Raw genomic sequence first — 24793 nt, 5'->3', positions numbered from 1 at the left:
TGGCTGAGAAGGTGCTTGGACAGAAGAGGCGATTAAATCGAAAACCCTCCCCCCAAAAAAACACAGGTGCCACTGACCTATTTGTGATGTGAGAGCATTATGGCTTGTATTTCGGCCTTACTGCTGCATGTTCCAATGATGTTTGATTTTCGAGGCCAAGCTTTAGGATTCTACACAATCGAGGAGAGATAGAAGTGATGCTGGTACCCAGAGGAGAGAGAGCAGAATTCCATTGAGCTAAGGACAAAGACCTTGCAGGTTGTGAGTAATTCTGATTTTTCATGGAATGACTTAGAATGATGGAGAATGTCCTGTCTGCAGTTGGCTTTGGAGCCCAGCTTTTTCATTTGGTCAGCCCAGGAGAGGTCATAGCTAATGAGATGTATAATTTCAAGAGACTGAACTTCTTACAGTGGCTAACCATGGAAATATATAGGTGGTTTTGTTTGATGATCCTTCTGGAGTGAGAGGGTGAGACTGAGTTTTTCCAGGATTTAAGAACATGTTGCATTTACCAAATTAGCATTTCATTAATTCCAGATCAGCAGATAATAATGCAGCTGCCAGTGGGATAGGGTACTGTACATTTTGAGTTATTTGCAAAAAGGAATAGAGGATTTTCCAGAGCATTAGAGAGGTTGTTTTTTGTGGATGATGAACGAGACTGGGCCCCAAAATACTCTCTTGGAGCACGTCTGTGAAGGGTGGGGGGTGGGAGTCGGGGAAGAGCGGGGGGGGGGGGGGGGGGTTGGGGGGGTCGGGGTTCATTGATAGCAGAATGTTGACTGCATGAGTGGATGAAGTCAGAAATGAAGGCGGCCTTGAATGCCACAGGCAAACAGCTTGGCAACCAAAGTAGGATGCCAGACTGTGTTGAATGCCTGACATATGTCCAAGGAGATGGTCTTGACCCCTTGATTGAGATTGTCTCCATCCATTTCTGAGAGAGGAGAAGCATGTTCTGAGCATCTTCTGAGAGAGGAGTTGATTGCCTGGGACAGAATCCAAACTTATAGAAAGAGATCAGCCTTTTTGTAATGAAGAAACACTTGACCTTGGTTGCAATGATGGATTCCATGACTTTGTTTATTATTATGTATTTTTTTGTTTAGCTTTATTTATTTCCTGCTTATTCCATTACAAATATATATTTTCAATAAAATGTAATTAATTTTATCTGATTTTAATTTTAATTCTTCATTACTGTTACTCTTTTGATGTATAATTTAATATATTTTTTCACTTTAAATTGTAATTTGGTTTCTTCAATTTCAACTGGCATATCTGATTAAAAAATAATTATTGTTGCATGAGATTATGACAGTCTGGAATCCATTTCCATAAAAGTGTAAAACTAAAGTAGGAAGTGACACTTATTATTGGAATACAGTATATTAAAGTTTAACTTGAAGTATATTTTGTGATACGATTATTGGAATACAGTGTGTTGAAGTGACACTTATTATTGGAATACAGTATAATATGGAATAGGCAAAGCTTCGAAGCGAACGTAGAATTCTTCTTACATTCGCTTCTTAAATATATCGAATTAAACCGTCTTTTTGCTATGAAAAAATAAATATTACCTTCACATTACCTTCACAACAACAGCAACACCGCCAAGAACAGGATCTCATCTGAAAAAATAAATATTACCTCAACATTAACTTCACAACAACAACTACACCACCCAGACCAGGATCTCATCTGCAAAAATAAATATTACCTCAACATTACCTTCACAACTACAACTACACCGCCTAGAACAGGATCTCATCTGCAAAAATAAATATTACCTTAACATTACCTTCACAACAACAACTACACCGCCTAGAACAGGATCTCATCTGAAAAGAAAAATCCTTAACATTACCTTCACAACAACTACACCGCCTAGAACAGGATCTCATCTAAAAAAATTCATATTACCTCAACATTATACCTCTACATTACTTTCACAACAACAACTACACCATCTAGAACAGGATCTCATCTGCAAAAATAAATATTACCTCAACATTACCTTCACAACAACAACTACACCGCCGAGAACAGGATCTCATCTTAAAAAAAAAAATCCTCAACATTACATTCACAACAACTACACCGCCTAGAACAGGATCTCATCTAAAAAAATTAATATTACCTCAACATTATACCTCTACATTACTTTCACCACAACAACTACACCGCCGAGAACAGGATCTCATCTGAACAAAAAATTCCTCAACATTACCTTCACAACGACAACTACACCGCCAAGAACAGGATCTCATCAAAAAAAATTAATACTAGAAGTGAATGTAGTATTCTTCTTACATTCGCTTCTGACTTTACCTACAACTTGTTCACAACCGTATACGCAATTTCCAGTTACTTCGTCCTGGATTCGGAATCAGCGATCAAATAACGTAAATCACGATTAAAAATTATTTTTTGATGATGCGGGAGATATCTTTATTAAAATCAGTGGAGGAAATATACACCCTGTCTGATATTATTTCGGTCTTTCATGTCTGCGACTATGCCTTTATCTCCCGGCATGCATCATTCCCCATGACAAAAACCGGAAACAAAAAAAGAAAAAACCAGAAGCAAAAAAAAAAAAAACGGAAGCAAAAAGGGTCATAGCCAACGACACGGATTCACAATTGCCAGGGTATTGTGTTGTTTTTGTTGTTTCCTATTCTCTCATGTGTACGCGTTAAGTAATATTCACAAGATAGAAATATAACCCAATCGTGTTTATACACCGCACAGCGTTTAAAAACAACCGGAAGCAAAAAGTCATAGCTAACGACACGGACTCCAAATAGCCAGGGGTATTGTGTTGTTGTTGTTGTTGTTGTTGTTGTTGTTGTTGTTGTTTCCTATTCTTTCATGTGCACGCGTTAAGTATGAAGCTCACTGCGTTCGCTATTAAAGTTTAACTTGAAGTGTATTATGTGATCCAATCATTAGAATACAGTATATTAAAGTTGAACTTGAAGTGTATTTCGTGATCCAATTATTACAATGCAGTATATTAAAGTTTAACTTGAAGTGTGTTTCGTGATACGGTTCTTGGAATACAGTATATTAAAGTTAACTTGAAGTGTATTTAGTGATACGATTATTAGAATACAGTATGTTAAAATTTTACTTGAACTGTATTTTGTGACACGATTATTGAAATGCAGTTAAAGTTTAATTTGAAGTTTATTTAATGACATGATTATAGGAATACAGTTTGTTAAAATTTAACTTGAAGTGTATTTAGTGATACGATTATTATAATGCAGTGAATTAAAGTTTAACATGAAGTGTATTTAGTGATACGATTATTATAATACAGTATGTTAAAGTTTAACTTGAAGTGTATTTAGTGACACGATTATTGGATTACAGTGTGTTAAAGTTAAACTTGAAGTGTATTTTGTGATACAGTTATTGGAATACAGTGTATTAAAGTTTAACTTGTGGTGTATTTAGTGACACACTTATTGGAATACAATTTGTTAAAGTTTAACTTGAGGTGTATTTAGTCACATGATTATTTGAAGACAGTGTGTAAAAGTTTAAATTGAAGTGTATTTTGTGACACGATTATTGAAAGAGAGTATGCTAAAGTTTAACTTGAAGTAAATTTAGTGACACAATTTTTGGAATTGTGCATGTTAAATTTTTTTACAGTATGTTAAACTTTAACTTGAAGTAGAATTAGTAACATGATTATTGGAATACAGTGTGTTAATGTTTAACTTGAAGTGTATTTAGTGACATGATTATTGGAATGCAGTATGTTAATGTTTAACTTAGTGTATTTTGTGATGTGCTGCTCTGGCACATGCTCCCATACCTAACCTGACCTGTATTTAGTGACATGATTATTGGAATACAGTGTGTTAAAGTTTAACTTGAGGTATATTTTGACGTGATTATTCGAATGCATTATGTTTTGGTTGAAATTGCATTTTATTTTGTGACCCAATTATTGGAATACAGAATGTCAAAGTTAATCTTGAAGTGTATTTAGTGACACAATTATTTTTCAGAATACAGTTTGTTAAAGTTTAACTTGAAGTGCATTTAGTGACAATTATTGGAATACAGTATGTTAAAGTATAACTTGAAATATATTTAGTGATATTACTGGAACACTATGTTAAAGTTTAACCTGAGGTATATTTTGTGATATGATTATTGGAATACAGTATGTTAAAGCTTAACTTGAAGTGTATTTCGTGACATGATTATTGGAATACAGTATGTTAAAGCTTAACTTGAAGTGTATTTCGTGACATGATTATTGGAATACAGTATGTTAAAGTTAAGCTTGAAGTAAATTTTGCTTTCCTAATATTTTTGGTTGCTATGGCTTTGGTGAAAGGAGAGGTTCATAGGTATTGATCATATCTCTGGAGATTCTGTGGGATTCTAATGTGTGTATTCAATATTCAGATAATGAAGCTGAAGTAGCGCAATGACGGTGTATTCTGTCTAACACTGCTCTTTCTACACTTTGGGTTCGGCTTTCACGTTGTGGATTTGTCAAACCATTTGTCAAACCATCTGAACTTTACAGAATGATCATAACTTGTTTATAAATCCAGCTCTTGAAGACAGCTGTTCACCACCATTTCAGATCATTCCTCTTCCAAAACCACTGTCTTTTCCACTCCCGTTAACCCCCACCCCATATCCTCCATCCATTGCCCTGTTGTTGGTGTTTCTCCCCCTTCTCTCAACCTTGTTATTGGTGTCGTCCCCCCCCCCTCCTCTCTATTGTTCCATTTGTTCTGTTACATCCTGATCTGTTCAGCGTTCTAGCTCTTTCATGAGCCTTGACTTTGTCTACAAAAATATAAATAATAATAATTAACGTTAACCCTTCCATGCCCCCCCCCCGTCCCATCCACAGTCAGACCTGAAATGTATCCAGGATGCCAAAGGGGGCTCTTTTTATCGGGATCATTGTCCAGTATTGGGTAAGTCCTTTGAATCGGTGTCCCAACACATCTTAATCGATCTTGTAAACACAAAGTTTAATGTTTTTGTTTTGTATTGTTTAATTTTATTTTTGCATCTTCTCTTCAATTATTGTAGTTATTTTCACATTAATTTAACACCACTGGTGGAGCTTGTGCCGGAATTTCATGCAGACATCAGTACAAGTTGGTGTCTTTCAATATGAAATGCAAGGACCTCTTCGATAGACAATTTGACATACGTACATATTGTTACGAATTTCGGTCCGCCCGGCGTGCGATCGGCCACGTAACACGAATCACGACCGCGTCGCCCACCGGAACAGACAATTCAGTCGTGACCCTCCTTGGAACTACCGCCAGGAGCTAGTCACGGGTGGGTCTTTCGACCCCACCACAATCGTGCCATTCGGCCACCCGTGCAGGATAGGGTTGTTTGCCAAACTCGACCTACCTAAGTACCTGCGCGGGTAGTTAACCGGGCGATCGTACCTCGCCGCTGGCCGGCCTAGGACACGAACCGCTTAAGCGGTCCGTTCCGTGCTTCAGTGATAACCGAGCGGTGTTATCGCCGGCCCCGACGGACGTGATTATTTGCCGGGTGCTTACACCCTTCTACCAATTCCTTCCGTGATGCAAGATGGAACTTTCAAACAAGGGAAAGGACGCAACGAAACGGGGAACAGTTCGACAAGCACATTTATTGCACACTCATGCATTTATTATACAAGCACATATGCAGTCAGGAATGCAAAACACTAACAAGCACGTATACAGAACAAAAGCAAAGCAAAAGGTGCTACGACCGTCTATAAGCAATTATGTACAGTCACTTATACGGTTTTACTTACGGGACTCAGCGCCACAACACGCATTCAAAGAAAAAGCAAGAAAAGACCCCCTCATAGACAAGGGAGTCAGACTGGGCCCTTGGGCCTAATGCCCGTGGAACATGGAGGAGTGGCCAGGTCCATGAGACCGAAGGGTCTTACCCGCGCCCTCGTGGCGCGATGGCGGGCAAGCCATGATGTCAGCGTAGTTGCGCCTGGCTTGGTGCCCCTGGCGTGGCCGGCGAGCTCTCTCCGGCGCTCCCCGTCTGCCTTTCCCGTCGGCTTCGAGCTCCGTCTCCCGACTCGACTGCCCCACCGACACTGCAGACTTGACTGCCCCGCCGACACTGCTGCTGCCACTTCTCCACCGACACTGCACTGCCGCTTGACTGCCCGCCGACACTCCGCCGCTCCCACTTGACTGCCGACACTGCTGCTGCCACTCCACTGCTCCCACTTTTCCGCGCTCTCCAGACCCTCCAGACTGCCACTTTTCTGCCGCGAGCTGCGCCGTGCTCGCACTTATATAGCCCGGGGGAGAGGCGTACATGCAAATTTCTGGATCACAGCGGGTTCGGAGGCGGGGCTACACCACCCGATGGTGTAGCCACGGAGGCGGGGCTACACTACACCGTGAAGCGATGTTTGCGGGGTGGAGTTGTGGAGGTAAAGAGGTGAAGGTGGTGGTGTTTGAGTTGTAGTTGTTTGGGAATGATGTTGGTGGTGGCGATTTGGTTGTTGGGGGATGATTGGTCCAAAATGATGATAGAGAAAAGAAAAACGGCTAACTCAAAGGATCGCAGCCCGGTGAACACGGAAATTCCCTCTAAACAACGGTGGGGAAATCTAACTCCACATGTACTTATCGTCATAACTGATCTAAGGACCCTTTATGGTGTATTGCGAATTTCCACAGCTGTAACAATATTCTACTTGGGGCACGGAATTAACGACGGTCATTACCGTCGATGCCCTCTTGTGTGGCCATGCTACCGTGACGCCACTGCATAAACTGCTAGGTTTACTAACACTTTAAGCATGCCCTTTTTTGTTGTTGTTAATTCTCAGCTGCAGTGCCCTTTCTTTTCTCTTCCTGATAAAATAACAGTATTAAATATGAAATTGAGGCATTGACCGAGAAAATAAAAACAAAATAGAGGTATGTGCATAAATTATTATTCACTGCTTTTGCCTTTTTTTTTCCAAACTCTAATGACATGTTGCAGGCTAGAGCGGCCACGAGAGTGCTGCATAAAAACGTTGGCTACCGATTCGGCAGTATTCGTTATATCTCCAGACCACATACACACGCTACTTCTGCAAGAAACAGATATAGTTCATCGTGCTGCACTGACTCGTGCATGGGTTTTGTTGCGATAACACGATAGTACTGGTGTGCGAGATAATCTCTTCTTCCTGCGTTTGACAAAATACAGCTCACAGGTCTAAGTCCAAGTTGGACAGCCAAGTCACAGTTGTTTGTTGTTTGTTTGTTGTCTGTTGTTCGGTGAATTGTCCTGAATCCTTCATCAAATTTCCGTAGGTGACACTTATTCACAATGTGATGAATAGTCCGATTTGGATGACCACAGTCACATGCTCGGCTGTGTTTGAAATTCCATTTGTGGAGGCGGTGTGATGTCCTTGCATGGAGATACGTACGCTGTTGAGCGCAGACCACTGTTTCTGGGGGAGGTCAAAACCTGGATGTTCTTCTGGTGGACCACTGACCAGATCATTATTAGCAATGTTGAGCATGTGCTGAGTGTGCTGTGCTGTGCTAACAAAACTGTGCTGTGTGCTAACAGTGTGCTAACAAAACATGTGCTGAGCCCCAGAAAGGTTTATGTGACTTGAGTCACATATTTGGTAGATTCTGCATTTCTTCATGGATTAGAAGGTCTGGGTTGGCTTTTTTGAGTAAGTGAACTGCAAGTGTGAAGCTGGATACAATAGCATACAGACACAAAACTCCACAGTCCTATGGGTAGTAGGCCTACCATCACTTGGTTACTATTTCTGCTGGTTTTGTGTTTTTTTCTTCAATGAAGTCTCAGAAATATTGCTCGTACACTTCTCCATATTATTTTTGCCAATTAACAATGTAACAAAAACAAACAATTAACAATTAACAATGCCAATTAACAATTAACAATTGTGTCAGGTCAGGTTCGATCTGTGACCTGCTACAGGTACCATGTAAACCTGTACTAACCTGTTCCATGGTCGGGTTGTCGGCGACTAAACCGTCTCCCCCACCAGGTTTTCTGGTGAGGAGGGTGTTTGGATATGGACACCCAGCAGGATTAAAAACAAAACCTGTCAAAGGGTGGAGGAGCTCCTTGTGAGCCAACGGCCATCCATATCTAGTGCCCAACTGTGTCTGCGGACGTCCTCCTGCAGTTGGGGTCACTTCTTATTAGGAGGTTGGTGGCAGGATTTGCACTCCGGCCACCGTAAAACCCTTCATTCCGCAAAACGCAAAAACGCAAAAAAATCTGAAAACCCACTCCGTGGGAGTACCTCCTGTGCAGCTTCCCTTCGCAGGGCAGCTCACCGGATGACGGGATTGGGGCAAAGCCTTCGGGACCCCCAATCGTTGACAGGAGGGAAACCACGGGGTAACATCCCTGGGTCAGATTGCGGGAGAGTGTGTCGGAGTGGTGCTGAGGTGTCGTCCACCAGACGGCGGTCTCCTTGGGTTAACCTGAGGCGGTCCCTTCGGGTGGGTGCCTGGAATGTCCTATCCCTAAGAGAGGATGATCACCTGTCTCTGTTATCATCTGAGCTCAAGCGTTTGGACATCGGGATTGCAGCTCTCTCTGAGGTTCGGAGACCGGATTGCGGCGAGATAATGGTGGGTGGTTACACCTACTATTGGTCTGGTCGCTCTGATGGTTACCATACCCAAGGAGTTGCTGTAGCTGTGTCCAATAAGCTGACCCCAATGATAATTGAGGTAACACCGGTCAACGAGCGTATTATGAGATTAAGGATTCGTCACTCCTTAGGTGTCATTTCCCTGGTCTCTGTTTATGCTCCGACTGAGGCGAGTGATCTCACCGTGAAGGATGCATTCTACGCCACACTCGAGTCTGTGGTTGATCAGTGCCCCAGACGAGATACACTTCTAGTCTTGGGGGATTTCAATGCATCGACTGGAACTGATAGGGATGGTTATGAGGTGTGTGTTGGTCCCCATGGGTCAGGAACTATGAACCAGAATAGCACTAAGTTCCTTGACTTTGCAAGAAGTCATGGACTTAGGGTGGCTGGTTCATGGTTTCAGCGCCCACAAGCTCATCGCTGGACTTGGTATTCCAACGCTGGCGGTGTGGCAAAGGAGATTGACCATGTCCTCATTGACGGTCGTTGGAGGATGATCCAGAACTGCAGGGTCTACCGGAGTGCTCAGTTCCTCAATACTGACCACAGGCTTGTTGTAGCAACTCTAAAGCTGCACCTTAAATCCTGGAGAATGGTACCATCCCAGCCGAGGCTGGATGTTGCCAAGCTCAGGGATGAGAGAGTAGCTGAGGAGTTTGCAAACAGGCTGAGTGGACACTTGGGGGTCTGGGTGCTTTGGGGGTCCTGAAGAGTTGTGGAGCGCCTTCAAGACCACCGTCCTTGATGTTGCCGGTGGATGCCTTGGAGCTCACCGCAGGGCAAAGAAGAATTTTGTCTCTCAAGGGACACTGGATACCATTGACCAGAGTCGCAGGGCCAGGCTGAATGGCAGAGCTGAGCTGTTCAGGGAGCTGAGGCGTAAAACTGTACGTGCACTGAGGGTGGACAAGGAGGCCTATGTGCGAGGAATCTGTGAGGGGGTAGAGCATCACCTGTGGACAGGTGATTCTCGTCCCGCTTACAGGGGAATTCGCGCATTACGTTCATCCAAGCCCATCCCTCGGAGCACTACAGTTCGAGCAGAGAGTGGTAGGCTCTTGACAGAGGAGTCTGAAGTGAAGGCCCGCTGGGCCGGTTACTTTGAGCGGTTGTACCAGGCTGATCCCCCAACTGTCGAGTTGGACGTCAAGGGTGTTACAATCCCTGTTGCTGACCCTCGAATCAACTGTGGTCCACCTACGCTTGTGGAAACACGGGCTGCGGTGAACCAGTTGAAACGGGGCAAAGCTCCAGGGATCTGTGGCATCCATGCCGAACTTCTCAAGGCTGGTGGAAATGCTGCACTCGTGTCGTTGCATGCAGTTTTGTGCTCTGCCTGGAACACAGGCATCATCCCAACTGACTGGAAGAGGGGCCTTGTTGTCCCTCTCTGGAAAGGGAAGGGTGATCGCCAAGACTGCAACAACTACCGAGGGGTGACGCTGCTCTCAGTGCCGGGCAAGGTCTTTGCTCGGATAATTCTCGATAGGGTTCGCCATCATCTGCTTGAGCACCAGCGTCCAGAGCAGTCAGGCTTTACACCAAAGAGGTCAACGATTGACCGTATCCTTGCACTTCGTGTCCTCACCGAACGCAGACGAGAGTTTCGGCAGGGGCTGCTTGCAGCCTATGTTGATCTCTGTAAAGCGTTCGATTCAGTGAATCGGGACGTCCTCTGGAGGATTCTTGGTCTTCGTGGGGTGCCACCAAAACTGATCGATCTGATGTCTGAACTCTACTCTGGTACTGAGAGTGCTGTGAAGTGTGGTGGTACCATCTCTGACTTATTTCCAGTTGTTACTGGAGTTCGTCAGGGATGTGTACTTGCTCCCACACTTTTCAGCACTTGTATGGACTGGATTCTAGGGAGGATGTCGGAGAGATCAAGTTGCGGTGCGTCATTTGGGAATGTCAAGATCTCGGACCTTGACTTTGCAGATGATGCAGTCATCTTTGCGGAGACTTTAGACATCCTCTTGGGGGCCCTCGAGGTGCTGAATGAGGAGTCGGAGCCGTTGGGATTACGGGTTTCTTGGGTCAAAACTAAGATCCAGGCTTTCGGTGACATCTTGGATGCTGCTGTCCTGTCTGTGTCTGTTTGTGGTGAGGATGTTGAGGTCGTGGAGAGATTCACTTACCTTGGCAGTGATATTCATGTCTCTGCTGGCTGCGAGTCAGAGGTCAATAGACGTCTGGGTCGGGCCTGGGGAGTCATGGACTCACTGGATCATGGGGTGTGGCGCTGCCGGTACCTGTGCGGGAGGACGAAAGTCCGAGTCTTCAGGTCCTTGGTACTTCCAGTCTTGCTCTATGGGTGCGAGACTTGGACTCTGACCAAGGATCTGAGACGGAGACTTAATTCCTTTGGTACCAGGTCTCTTCGGAGAATCCTTGGCTATCGCTGGTCGGATTTTGTGTCCAACGAGCGGTTGCTGAGAGAGACTCGGATGAGATTTGTTACCTGCATAGTCCGTGAGCGTCAGTTGCGGCTGTATGGACATGTGGCTCGTTTTCCTGACTCTGATCCTGCTCACCAGATTCTCTCAGCGAGGGAGTCTCATGAGTGGAGGAGGCCAGTGGGTCGACCACGTGCCTCATGGTTGCAACAGGTTGACCATCATCTCAAGGAGATGGGGATGGGCCTGGCATCTGCCTGGGGGATGGCCAGACGGAGGCCCCTGGAGTACCGGCGGAAAGTGGACGCAGCGACGTGCTGTTCTGGCACATGCTCCCATACCTGACCTGACCTGACAATGTCGAATAAGAGGAGGGGAATGCTGCTGCTGGCAAGCTTGCTGAATAATTGTTGATGGTAACAGTGAATGCACCTGGTTTGCAATTTACATGAATTAAAATGAACCACTTTTTCATAAGGAAGGAGCAGTTAAGAGTTACTGGAGTCAGGTCATGTCAGTCATGTCAGTCAGGTCAGGTCAGGTCAGGTCAGGTATGGGAGCAGTACGTCGCTACGTCCACTTTCCTCCGATACTCCAGGGGCCTCCATCTGGCCATCCTCCAGGCAGATGCCTGGCCCATGCCCATCTTCTTGAGAAGCTGATCAACCTGCTGCAACCATGAGGAATGTGGTTGGCCCATTGGCCACCTCCACTCACGAGACTCCCTCGCTGAGAGAATCTGGTGAGCAGGATCAGTGTCAGTTATACGAGCCACATGTTCATACAGACTCAGCTGATGCTCACGGACGATATAGGAAACAAATCTCATTTGAGTCTCTCTCAGCAACTACTCGTGGGACACAAAGAACCACCAGTGATCGCCAAGGATTCTCCAAGGAGACCTGGTACCAAAGGAATTAAGTCTACATCTCAGATCCATGGTCAGAGTCCAAGTCTCACATCCGTAGAGCAAGACGAGAACCACCAAGGACCTGAAGACTTGGACTTTCATCCTGCACAGGTACTGGCAGCACCACACCCTGTGATCCAGTGAATCCATGACTCCCCAGGCCTGACCCAGACATCTATTGACCTTTGGTTCACAGCCAGTGGAAACATGAATATCACTGCTAAGGTAAGTAAATCTCTCCCTGATCAAAACATCCCCACCACAAACAGGTATAGACAGGATAGCAGCATCCAATATGTCATTGAAAGCCTGGATCTTAGTGTTGACGCCGGAAACCCGTAATCCCAGCAGCTCCGACTCCTCATTTAACACCTTGAGCGCCCCCCAAAGGATATCTAACGTCTCCGCAAAGATGACTGCATTGTCTGCGAAATCAAGGTCAGAGATCTTGACATTCCCAAACGATGCACCACAGCTTGATCTCTCTGACATCCTCCCCAGAATCCAGTCCATACAAGTGCTGAAAAGTGTGGGGGCAAGTACACACCCCTGACGAACTCCAGTAACAACTGGAAATAAGTCAGAGATGATGTCACCGCATCTCACAGCACTCTCAGTACCAGAGTATAGTTCAAACAACAGATTGATCAGTTTTGCTGGCACCCCACGAAGACCAAGAATCCTCCAGAGGGCATCGCGATTGACTGAATCCATCGCTTTACAGATATCAACATAGGCTGCAAGTAGCCCCTGCCAAAACTCTCATCTGCATTCGGTGAGGACCTGAAGAGCACGGATACGGTCAATCATTGAGCTCTTTGGTGTAAAGCCTGACTGCAGTCCTGATGATCACCCTTCCCTTTCCAGAGAGGGACACCAGAGAAGTGTTTATTGACTGACTGACTGACTCACTCACCTACGGACACTGCTCAATCGCATAAGCTTACCTTACTGAATTCCAGGTGACCTAAAAAAGAGGAGGTGTTGGAATACATAGAGGCCACCAACATGTCTGCAATACGAAAGTAACAGGCCTAGACACTCTAATCCGTCGTAGGAGTTTCCAATGATTTTGAGGGCTAATTGCTTTCTATGGCATCAAGAAGGGAAAGGTTATGAGGTGGAGGTGTCAGCCCATAGGGGAGAGTACTCCTCCAACAAGCTAAAAATGAAGGCCTTGTCAGTTGTCAAAAGTTCTGATTGGCCAAGGAAAGACCTTGCACAACAAAAGATGCCCATTTGGCTCTTGCTTTGGAGGCGACTTAGAAATATGGTCTGCCCAAAAAGATCATGGCTGATTGTGTGAAGAAAGGGTTTGTCATATGGTCGTTTCGGGGAGAGAGAGAGAGATCGTAATTTTGTGAGATTTGTCTGGATTGAAAGACATATTCCAAGTGTTTGACCATCTTGTGATTTTGTGAGGGAAGAGGCTGCTGCCTGCCTGCCTGCCTGAAGGATGAAGGATGTCATAACAGTGGGTAGAATCATCAGCAAATAGATAAAGGCAATTTTCCAGTGAGTCAGAGATAATTTGTGAAGGCCAGGAATAGGACTGGGCCCATGACACTAGTTGGAACAGAGGTCTCAGATGTTTGAGGTCCACACATTTCGGCACATGGGAGGAGGCATTCGGAGGGTGCAAGACTGGGTGGAGGCTTTGAGGGGGCTGGGTGAGGGGAAAGCTTTGAGGTCATCTGGTGTTGAGGAAGCTTTGATGTGGAAGCTTTGAGAAGGTGTGGTGAGTAATGATCCAGAAAGAGGGAAATGAAGTTTTGAGGGGGTGGGTTGAAGGGGATGTAGAAAGAGGGGACATGGAGTGGAGGGATGCTGAAGAGGGGGCACATAGAAAGGGCGGGGTTTGAAGGACGTGGGCTTGAGGGAGATGTGGGAAAGTGTACTGACACACTTGAAGGCTGTGAAGGGTAATTGATTGTTGTGAGCAGACAACCTCTGCAAACTGGATTTCTCGAGGTTCCCAAATTGGACAAACAGAGATAAAGATCATGCGATGGGTGGAAATAATTTTTGTTGAAGGCTCAGAGAAAGGTGGTGCTGTAGGTATAGGACGATGGTTGATGGACCAAGCGTTGCACTGACAGACATTTTTGGAACATAATCTTTGTGAAGAAGAGTAAGGTGAAGAAGAAACCGGGCGAAGTGGCGTGCGCCTGTAATCCGGCTACTCGGAGGCTTGGGTCTGAGGATTGCTTGAGGATGGGAGCTCTGCGCTGGGCCGCGCTATGAGAGGGTGTAGGGCATCCCGGAATCATGGCGAAACCCAATCCTTATCCCTGTGTCGTAAGAGGCGACCAGGGTTGCGTCAGGAAGGGCATCCGACATAAAACCTATGCCAAATCAGTATGCGGATCATAACGGATGATCCGCTATGGCGACCCCTAACGGGAGCAGCCGAAAGGAGAAGAAGAAGAAGGTGAAGAAGAATATGTGGGGTATTCCTGATGGAGAAATGAGGAAAGCGAAGAATTTTAACGTTTTGAATTCCTTTTAAAGGAAAGATAAGCCCAAGCGTTTACATTCGATGAAGATTCAGTTTGGAGATACTGTATTGAGAAAAGGGAGATAGAAGGAAGAAATACATTCAGACCTCTCATAGTGCTGTGGATGCGTTCCAACCTCTGAGCGCTACAAGAAGCAGCGCTCGAAGAGCTCATGCTATATGGTTCCAATAGAGATGCATTCCTGAAAGCACTATTTTTTAGCTATGAGCACTTTATTGGATTAATTGGGAGTATTGATATTAATTAGCACTAATAATTACACTGTTGCGGTCCTGCAAAGCTGGCGATCCCCCTACGCGATGGCACACAACATATCGCGGTCCTGAGACAGTTATTCGTATTCGTTTTGGATAGCCCTTCCCTTATGTGTAGTGGGTTTATGGGACAGAATGCATTGTGTGGGCTTTTAGGCAGGTCTCTATTCCAATTCTTTATTCTTTTATTCATTTTTACTTATTTACTACACACACACAACCTTCCCTTCATGCACGACATGCAGGCCATAACAACAGAATAGCTCATTTGCATACGTGTGCACTTTCACGTTCAAACCTCGTGCAATTATCAAACCGACGCTCACCTCAGACCTTCGCCATACTCAAACCACAATGCTACAACATTTCTCCAACCACTACAAGCCATCGCTCAACCACAGTCATCACTAATGCCACCACCACCTTTGGGACCAGGGAGATGAGGAGGAGTGTTGACAGCAGGGTCGTGTGACCAAATACCCCGCTCCATGTTAAACCTCGGAGCTCCTTCTCATGGGAAAGCGTGGAGCGAATGAGGCCATTTCCAGTGCTGCATCCTCGCCTGGGCAGAGCAAGCCGGGGCAATGGTCCGTACACCAATGAGGGTGCGGGGAAACGCCCATCGTTCCACCTGTTCCGCTCTCAAGCACCACCCCCGCCGGGGAATTACAAAGACCCGCTCTGTTCTCTGGTTCATTCTCTGACCTGGCCCGCCCTCTTCTCTGCTCTGCTCTCTCATCTGGCCCACCCTTTGTTCTTGGGGTCACGGAGCGGAACATAGTCCACAAAGCGCAGCGCTGGACGAGCAAGAAAGCCAGACACCCGACTGAGCGCCGCCTGAGTCCGTTAAAGCAGTTACACATACTGACCTCCTTACACTTCACGTTGAATCTATCCTCTCACATGTTCTTTCCTTTGTTTCTAAAACCCCCTGACCGACATCTTTATACCTTGCTCTCCGCATTACACCGCCAATTATCACACACCTCATTTTGCACCTCCCTCCGACCATGCACTGTAGACATCTCAGTTTTCCTCTCCCCTTCCTCCTCCTCACCGACTGGGTCGCGTTGGTCCATCGGCCATGCCAGGTACAAAAAAGGTCGCCAAGACCTCGTTCTTTTCTCATCTCTCTTGTTTTCTACTTTCCTCAGGTATGATTCTGACGGCGCCTGTCTTAGAGCAAGTTAAGATTGTGCATTCGATCAGAATAGCTCTGCCCTGTGTCTTTTTTTTGCAAATGCTTCCATTTCTTTTGCCGCACTCCATGAATCCTTGCTTTCCCCTGCTGTACATATTCCTGTGTATTAAACCCTTTGCTTGTTGTTCCACATGCTTTTCCTCGCCCTCACTTTATAAATAAGTTGCTTCTATTGTAAACTACGAAATACCACCCATAGCTTCGCTGATGGGAATACTCCGGGGGCGGGGGGGGGGGGGTGGGAGAAAGAGAGAGGGGGGAGAGAGTAAGGGGGTTGAAGGGGAAAGGGCGAGGAATGGAGGAGGAGGAAACAGGGTGAGGTGGGGTGGGGAGGGGTGAAGAGGAGGGTTGAGAAGGCGTGAGGATGGATGAGGGGGAGTGAGGAGGGGTGAGAGGGAGCGAAGAGGAGTGAGGAAAAGCAAAGAAGGGTGAGAGGGAGTGAGGAGGAGTGGGGGAGCAAGGGGGATGGTGGAGTGAGGAGGGAGAGCGAGGAGGGGTGGGGGAAGGGAATGTTGTCAGCGTGAGGTGAGAGGAAGGGAAGGCAGATGTGCGGTAGAGCGTTAATTACGATTCATACTGTCTCATCAAAATGCTTCTGCTTAGAATAACAGCGAAGATGGAAACAATAATGCCTGAAATCCATTTTCTACCGGTCATCTATCTATAATTCCAGCAGTGTGTGTGTGTGTGTGTGTGTGTGTGTGTGTGTGTGTGTGTGTGTGTGTGTGTGTGTGTGTGTGTGTGTGTGTGTGTGTGTGTGTGTGTGTGTGTGTGTGTGTGTGTGTGTGACCGCTGTTTCTCGACAACCACTGGTCCGATTATAATTGAAACTTGCCAGGTATATTGGTGGGGACCTGAGTATGTGCCTTTTCAAGGTTTGATATTAATCGGACAAGTGCTTCCCAAGTTATGGCCATTTATTTACCAACCAATGACAGGACACGTTGCTGCGTGGGCGTGGCTGATGGGGAAGAGAACCTCAGCCGCGTTCCCCATTACGGGTTGCAACGTACGGACTTCCGGAAAGTGATGACTTTGTGTATTCTAATAATTTCTCGATTTGTTATGCGAATTTATAGATAAACACAATGCCCCAATCCAGTCGTCATTTACGAGAGCGAAGGAACGGCCTGTGTGTTTGTTTGAAAGTTTTTTTTTTCTCTTCTCTTTGTGTTTTTCCTTGCGATGACATTGCAAAAAGGCAAAATACGTTGGCGCTAATTGAATAATTGGCCATTAAAAATAAATTGCGAATAATCGTAACTGCGATATGCGAACTTCCGGGCTACGCACGTACGGGCACGCGAGAGCGAAGGAACGGCCTGTGTGGTTGTTGTTTCTGGTTCGCGGTTTTACAGTTTTTTTTTTTTTTTTTTTTTTTTTTTTTTTTGCTGCACATATGGCCACGCACGTACGGGCACGTAGTAGTACTATAAATACCACCTGGAGACAAACACCGCCCAAACATGTCGGAGATAAACGCAATCCGGAGACAAACTCCTGGCCAGACATATCCAGAGACAAACTCCAATCCGGATATAAACACTGCCTGGGCGCATCAAGAGCTAAGCTGTCCGGAGACAAACACCACCCACACGTGTCTGGAGATGAACATCACCTGGACATGGAGGGAGAGATAGAGATAATAGCAGAGAGAAAAATGTTAGGTTTTTTGAAGCGCGCACGCACACATACACAGTCTTGGTGTTTGGCCAATATCGGCAGTCCTTCAGTAATCGGCAGGTTGGAGTCAGTGTGATTACCGACTACAATATATCCTGTTTTCAACCTAAAACCTTGAGTCACTTTCACCCTTGTTTTGGGGGAATTTCAAAAAACAAATTATAAAAACAGCGTTGCATTTACATAGACATTTCAGGGAGATGTGCATTCACATTAATATTTATAAACAGCTGCCAATCGTCATGTGACGTGGTTGAAAAATTTGGCTCTGTGATTTAGAAAACACGTTAATACGGCAAATGGCTCGGAAATCAGGTGTTTTCAAACATATTTTGCTTTGAAACTCACAAACAGAAACTACCTAACCTTTGTAAATCATGTACCTCTATCTTGTAGGAATCGGGACATGAACTGTACCGCTATTGACTGGAGGGCGCTCTGCAAGTGGTTTAAGCACTCAAACAAGCACTCCAATCAAATTGTTGATAAGGAATGGTTGGCCAAGCTGTGGCTGCATACCATGTGGGATCCCTTTAACGTTTAAGCTCGTCTTCACCGCACACGCAACAGTTAAAGAAATGAAATGAATTCATTCAAATAATTACTTTATCCACAAAAGAGATGCTGTTTAACGTAGAACAACCCCGGAGACATCACAAAGTTCAATTGCCCGTGAAATAAACATTGCAGATAATTCGCCATGTTACCTGCTCAACTGTGCATGCGTATTGGAGTACATCGCTTAAGCAATTGGGTCACTTCTGTCTGTCCGTCCGTTTATCCATATGTCCGTCCATTCACAAACATCAGTTTTTGATTGAGGAACAACTTCGTTCCAATTGAATGCTATATTTTGAACACTAATCGGAACATGAATCGGAAAACACCTGCCGTTTAGCAGTACATTGGCTCTGAATTTGTCCAGATCGTGTGTGCGCAGAGAGGAGTGAGATGATTTTTTTTTACTGTTTGCCTGTCTGGCAGTGAAACAAAATTGAAAATCATTCCAAACTGGAAACTTACTGTTTTTATGGATCTCATAATGGACACAAACAGCAAGCACAGATAAGTAATGTAACATGTTAAATAAGTTGGTGTCATGGCCACCGCATCAAAGGCATTCAACTTCTGGAATTAATTTTTTAATTTGACCCTTACAATCTTTATTTAATTTCAATTTAATTTTATACTCGGAACACTGTAGAACATAAATCGCCTTCTTATTGCTTCCAAAAGCCTCCAGTGTTGCAGTACCATACTTGGACAGGTTAAATAAGGTATATAAGACTGCATCACGGTGCTAAACTTCTGGAATTGTTTTTGTGCAACCTTTGAATTCATTATTTTATTTCAGTGGTATTACAATGCACGGGGTAAGGTGTTCTACGAACTCTCTAGTTTATTTTTATTTATATTGAACAGAAAGAAGGAAAAAAAGCGAAGTTGGTGAATAATGGGACCGAGATAATGGATTCACGGCAAGTGGGTATGGGAAACAGTTGGGGGGAAAAAAACAAGTTGGCCCAAAATTATTCGAGCCTGTGATGCAGGATCAAAATAATAAAAACTATCTTCACCAAAATCTGAATAAGTTGTCCTCGACACACATGTAACCTCTCCACAAAATGTCATCCGAATCCGTCCATAATCTTTTGAGATATCCTGCTCACAGACAGATAGGCAGAAAAGCGGACACGGATGAAAACAAAGCCTCCATCTACCTTCTGTGACCGAGGTAATGAGCACGAAAAATATACAGGAGATGGAACTTAATACGAAGAACAATTGACAAAAACGGGGAACATAAAATCGACGGCAGCACAGACAAATCTGGAACGATTAATTACGCCAACTTCGTGCACATATGCATGTCCCGGATATGGTTTGCTCTCTGTTTGGACCCAATAGTTTGTAAAATGAGGTATCATTCAGCATTACACATGCTGTGGTTATGCCATTTACTCAGTAAAACACAATTGCACAACTTGCATTTATATAGGTACTAGCCAGATATCCAGATAACCAATAACATTTATATAGGTACGAGCCAGATAACCAGATAACCAATAGCATTTATATAGGTACTAGTAGATAACCAGAAAACCAATAACATTGATATAGGTACTTGCCAGATATCCAGATAACCAATAACATTTATATAGGTACTCGCCAGATATCCAGATAACAAATAAAATGTATATAGGTACTAGCCAGAAAACCAGATAACCAATAACATTTATATAGGTACTAGTAGATAACCAGAAAACCAATAACATTTATATAGGTACGAGTCAGATAACCAGATAACCAATAACATTTATATAGGTACGAGTCAGATAACCAGATAACCAATAACATTTATATAGGTACTAGTAGATAACCAGAAAACCAATAACATTGATATAGGTATGAACCAGATAACCAGATAACCAATAACATTGATATAGGTACAAGCAGATAACCAGATAACCAATAACATTTATATAGGTACGAGCCAGATATCCAGATAACCAATAACATTTATATAGGTACTAGCCAGATATCCAGATAAGCAATAACATTTATATAGGTACTAGCCAGATAACCAGATATCCAATAACATTTACATCGGTACTAGCCAGATAACCAGACAACCAAAAACATTTATATAGGTACTAGCCAGATAACCAGATAACCAATAACATTGATATATGTACAAGCAAATAACCAGGTAACCAATAACATTTATATAGGTACTAGCCAGATATCCAGATAACCAATAACATTTATATAGGTACTAGCCAGATAACCAGATATCCAATAACATTTACATCGGTACTAGCCAGATAACCAGACAACCAAAAACATTTATATAGGTACTAGCCAGATAACCAGATAACCAATAACATTGATATAGGTACAAGCAAATAACCAGGTAACCAATAACATTTATATAGGTACTAGCCAGATATCCAGATAAGCAATAACATTTATATAGGTACTAGCCAGATAACCAGATATCCAATAACATTTACATCGGTACTAGCCAGATAACCAGACAACCAAAAACATTTATATAGGTACTATCCAGATAACCAGATAACCAATAACATTGATATAGGTACAAGCAAATAACCAGGTAACCAATAACATTTATATAGGTACTAGCCAGATATCCAGATAACCAATAACATTTATATTGGTACTAGTAGATAACCAGATAACCAATAACATTTATATAGGTACTAGCCAGATATCCAGATAACCAATAACATTTATATAGGTACTAGCAGATAACCAATAACATTTATATAGGTACTAACCAGATAACCAATAACATTTATACTGGTACTAGTAGATAACCAGATAACCAATAGCATTGATATAGGTATAAGCAAATAACCAGGTAACCAATAACATTGATATAGGTACTAACCAGATAACCAATAACATTTATATAGGTACTAGCCAGATAGCCAGATAACCAGATAACCAATAACATTGATATAGGTACAAGCAAATAACCAGATAACCAATAACATTTTTATAGGTACGAGCAGATAATGTTCCACCGAGCTGTTTTAACGGAATTAGTTTCCAATAGTATAGAATATTTAGGGAGTTTGCCAGGAATGTCCTTTGACAGTATAATGGCAGGGATCCGTGGAAATATGGAAACTGCAAGAAACTGTCATACGTCCAATATGCTGAAACATTTGAAAACCAAACACCAGAGAGAGCACCTATTCGTGACAGTTGAGAATGCCGATTCAAAGAAACCAAAGTCTGCAACAAGTTCGCTTTTTCAATCGAGGAATGATAGCAATTTCGCTCCGGTAATGCCCCGGTATGCTGCCTTCCCTTCCCCTCCACTCACGCTGCCTTCCCTTCCCCTCCACTCACGCTGCCTTCCCTTACCCTCCCCTCATGCTGCCTTCCCCTCTTCACATGCTGCCTTCCACTCCCTCACCCCTCCTCGCACCGCCAGCCTTCTCGTTCCCCTCCCTCCTCGCTCTTTCCCTTTCCATTTCCTCACTCTTTCTCCTCTCTCTCCCACCTCTCTGGTCTCTAGAATGGTCTCGAGAAATTTACCTGTCAAGTTTGGTTCAGTTCCGTGTACGAACAACCGAGAAATAACAATTTTAAGAAAATGGACCGAAAGGGCCGTTCCTCAGCCCGAAGGGCCGCAATCGCACTTTGGGCTCAGTTAATGCTTGGGGAATGGTCTCTTGAATATATCTTTCAAGTTTGGTTCGGTTCTGTCCACTCGTAACCGAGAAATATCAATTTTAAGAAAATGGGCCAAAATAGCCATTCCTCGGCCCGAACGGCCGCAATCGCACTTTGGGCTCAGTTAATGCTTGGGGAATGGTCTCTTGAATATATCTTTCAAGTTTGGTTCGGTTCTGTCCACTCGTAACCGAGAAATATCAATTTTAAGAAAATGGGCCAAAATAGCCATTCCTCGGCCCGAACGGCCGCAATCGCACTTTGGGCTCAGTTAATGCCAGCGCAGATGTGTCATGTATATGCCTGTCAATGTTCATCGAATTCTGTTCACGAATAATGGAGAAATGGACGTTCAAATGAACTGTACACAAGAAAAGAGAGAATGCGAGCGGCGTTTCGACCCCATGGGGTGGAAGACCCCACGGGGTAAAAATTATTTGAAAATTGGAAGCAAAAAAATTTGAAAATGAAGTAATTTTAAATTGGGGAAATAATTTAATATTTTAAACATAAATAATGGAAAAAATTATTCTTCAAAAAGTGAGACACCAAGGACACAGGACTAAACACTTTATGTCTCCTTCTAGGAAATAGAATAAAGGTTGACTCTGACATAGGATAAAAGTGTTGTTCATGAGTCACCCCCCCCTTGTTTTAAAAATTTAATGGAATACCCCTCACAAATTGGGTTAGTGAGTGATTCGAGCTGAGAGCCCATGAGGTTGAAGTAAAGTTTAAAAAGGCTCTTTAATAATTTATTTTTTTTGTCCATCCTCTGCTGTGTGTTGTAGGTGAGCAGAATGGAAGCAGAAGCCCTGGTGGGCTGCAGGTGGATGACTCGGTAAATATTGACCTGGAGCTGGAGATTGTCCAGTCACTGCAACACGGCCATGGGGGCTGGACAGATGGCATGTTTGAAACTCTCACTACCACAGGCACCGTATGTGGTATTGATGAGGACCACGACATCGTTGTGCGCTATCCCAGCAGCAATCGGTTTGTGCTGCTTTGACCTCATTTCCTTTGGGGGCTGCATAGGGCAAACTGTGCAGTTATATTGAACCTTGCACTCCCATTGTCATGATTGTGTTAAGAATTTGAAGTTCCTGATGCGGTCTTTTCCCTCTGACACCGAAGGTGGACGGAGGTTCTGTTTTCACCCCGTGTGTTTGTTACTTGTAAAATCAAACATTTGCAAGTATATTGGTCGGTCGACTTTGTTATTCTGTCTGTCTCTCTGTCTGTCTGTCTGTCTGTCAATCACCTACAGGTCACAATTCTAAACCGATCATCATGAAATTTTACCAAGTTGTAGAGGTCGTCACAACTGAGAAGCACATTGATTTTGAGGTCAAATGTCATTTTGAGGTGAAATTTCTAAAATCGTCATTTTAATCTGATCGACTTGAAAATTAAACAGTATTTGCATCATGCCTCGTTGAATCGTGGAACCAGCTATTTTTTAGGTCAAAAGGTCAAAGGTCAATTTGAGGTTGGGATTTCTAAAATTATCTGACATCAAATTTGAATAATAATTGCATCATTTAAATGGTTATTCAATTGTTTTTAAGGTGAAAAGGTCAAAGGTCAACTCGAGGTCAACTTTTTAAAATCAATTTTAAGATGAAAAATAATTTATTTTCATTTGATCGACCTGAGCTTTGATGAAGATCGTCAGTTTTCATCTTCGTGAAATGGACAATTTGATGTATCCATGGCAACTTTTTTTTTTCGGGGGGGGGGTAGATTTTGCAAGTGTCATGCTAAGCATGACGTGTGTCTTGTTTGTCTGTCTGTCTACATACATACATACATACGTACATACGTACATACGTACATACATACATTGAGAGCATTCGACAGCGCGTCGCTGCATCCACTTTCCGCCGGTACTCCAGGAGCATCTGCCGGGCGAACCCCCAGGCAGATGCCTGGCCCATCCCCATCTCTTCGGATTAGGATAGTCCAGGCACGTACCCAAAGGCACTGCCTCGGGTTAACCCGAAGAGACCACCATCTAGTGGACGACACCTCAGCACCACCCCAACACACACAACAGTGTGTTTTATAGAGTGAAGTGTTTTGTGGTGGCCAGAATGCAAGTCCTGCCACCAACCCCCTCGGGAAAGTAACCAATTGCAGGCAGACGTCCGCAGACACAGTTGGCATCAGATATGGATAGCTGTTTGCTCACAAGGAGCTCCTCCGCCCTTTGGCAGGTTTTGTATTTAATCCTGCTGGGTGTCCATGTCCATTCACCCTCCCCACTAGGGGGACCTGGTGTGGGAAGCTGGTTTAGTTGCCAACACTCGACCATGAACAGGTTAGTATGGGTTTTACATGACACTTGTAGCAAGTCACAGATCTGATCTGGCTTGACCTGACAATCAGGGTTGGGTGCCGCTGTATCGGCAAGGCTGCTTTGTACCATCTATTAGCGCAGCACAACACAGAGCTCCCATCCTCAAGCAATCCTCCAACCCCAGCCTCAGAGTCGCCGGATTATAGGCCATGGCACTACGCCTGGTCAGCAGGATATTTCAAAAAGTTATGGACGGATACGGGCAAAATTTGGTGGGCAGGTTGGGTGTGTGACATGGACGAAATGATTAGATTTTGGTGAAGATCGGGATCCGGATCTGGATACTATAATTTTTAAAGTGATTCTTCATTATTGAGAGATGGGGCTGAAAACGATAAATAGCACGGTATCTGAAAAGGTTATGGACGTATTCGGCCAAAACTCTGTGGACATGTTGGGTTTGTGACGAGGACAAATTGCTTAATTCTTGGTGAGGATCCAAGGTCAGATATATACATATATATATATATATATATATATATATATATATATATATATATATATATATATATATATATATATATATATATATATATATATATGAAAGCGATTCTTCACCATTGATAGATGGGGCCA

General features: G+C 44.0%; 2 protein-coding genes across 4 annotated transcripts in view; one reads left to right on the top strand and one right to left on the bottom strand.

Moving 5' to 3' along the window:
* LOC147019407 (uncharacterized) overlaps positions 1 to 24793 on the bottom strand; it is a 520827-nt gene that overhangs the window by 323983 nt on the left and 172051 nt on the right. The window lies entirely within an intron of this gene.
* MIB1 (MIB E3 ubiquitin protein ligase 1) overlaps positions 1 to 24793 on the top strand; it is a 231431-nt gene that overhangs the window by 39741 nt on the left and 166897 nt on the right. For both annotated transcript variants that reach the window (XM_085893862.1, XM_085893861.1), the window contains exons 5-6: positions 4901 to 4967; positions 22647 to 22851. In XM_085893862.1, coding sequence (XP_085749988.1) covers positions 4901 to 4967; positions 22647 to 22851 — 272 coding nt within the window. The remainder of the gene's footprint in view (positions 1 to 4900; positions 4968 to 22646; positions 22852 to 24793) is intronic.

This window comes from Eptatretus burgeri, chromosome 9 (genome assembly GCF_056783735.1).
Source record: "Eptatretus burgeri isolate ZD-2024b chromosome 9, Ebu_testis_v1, whole genome shotgun sequence".
Lineage (NCBI taxonomy): Eukaryota > Metazoa > Chordata > Myxini > Myxiniformes > Myxinidae > Eptatretus > Eptatretus burgeri.
This window is presented reverse-complemented; position numbering and strand designations above follow the sequence as displayed.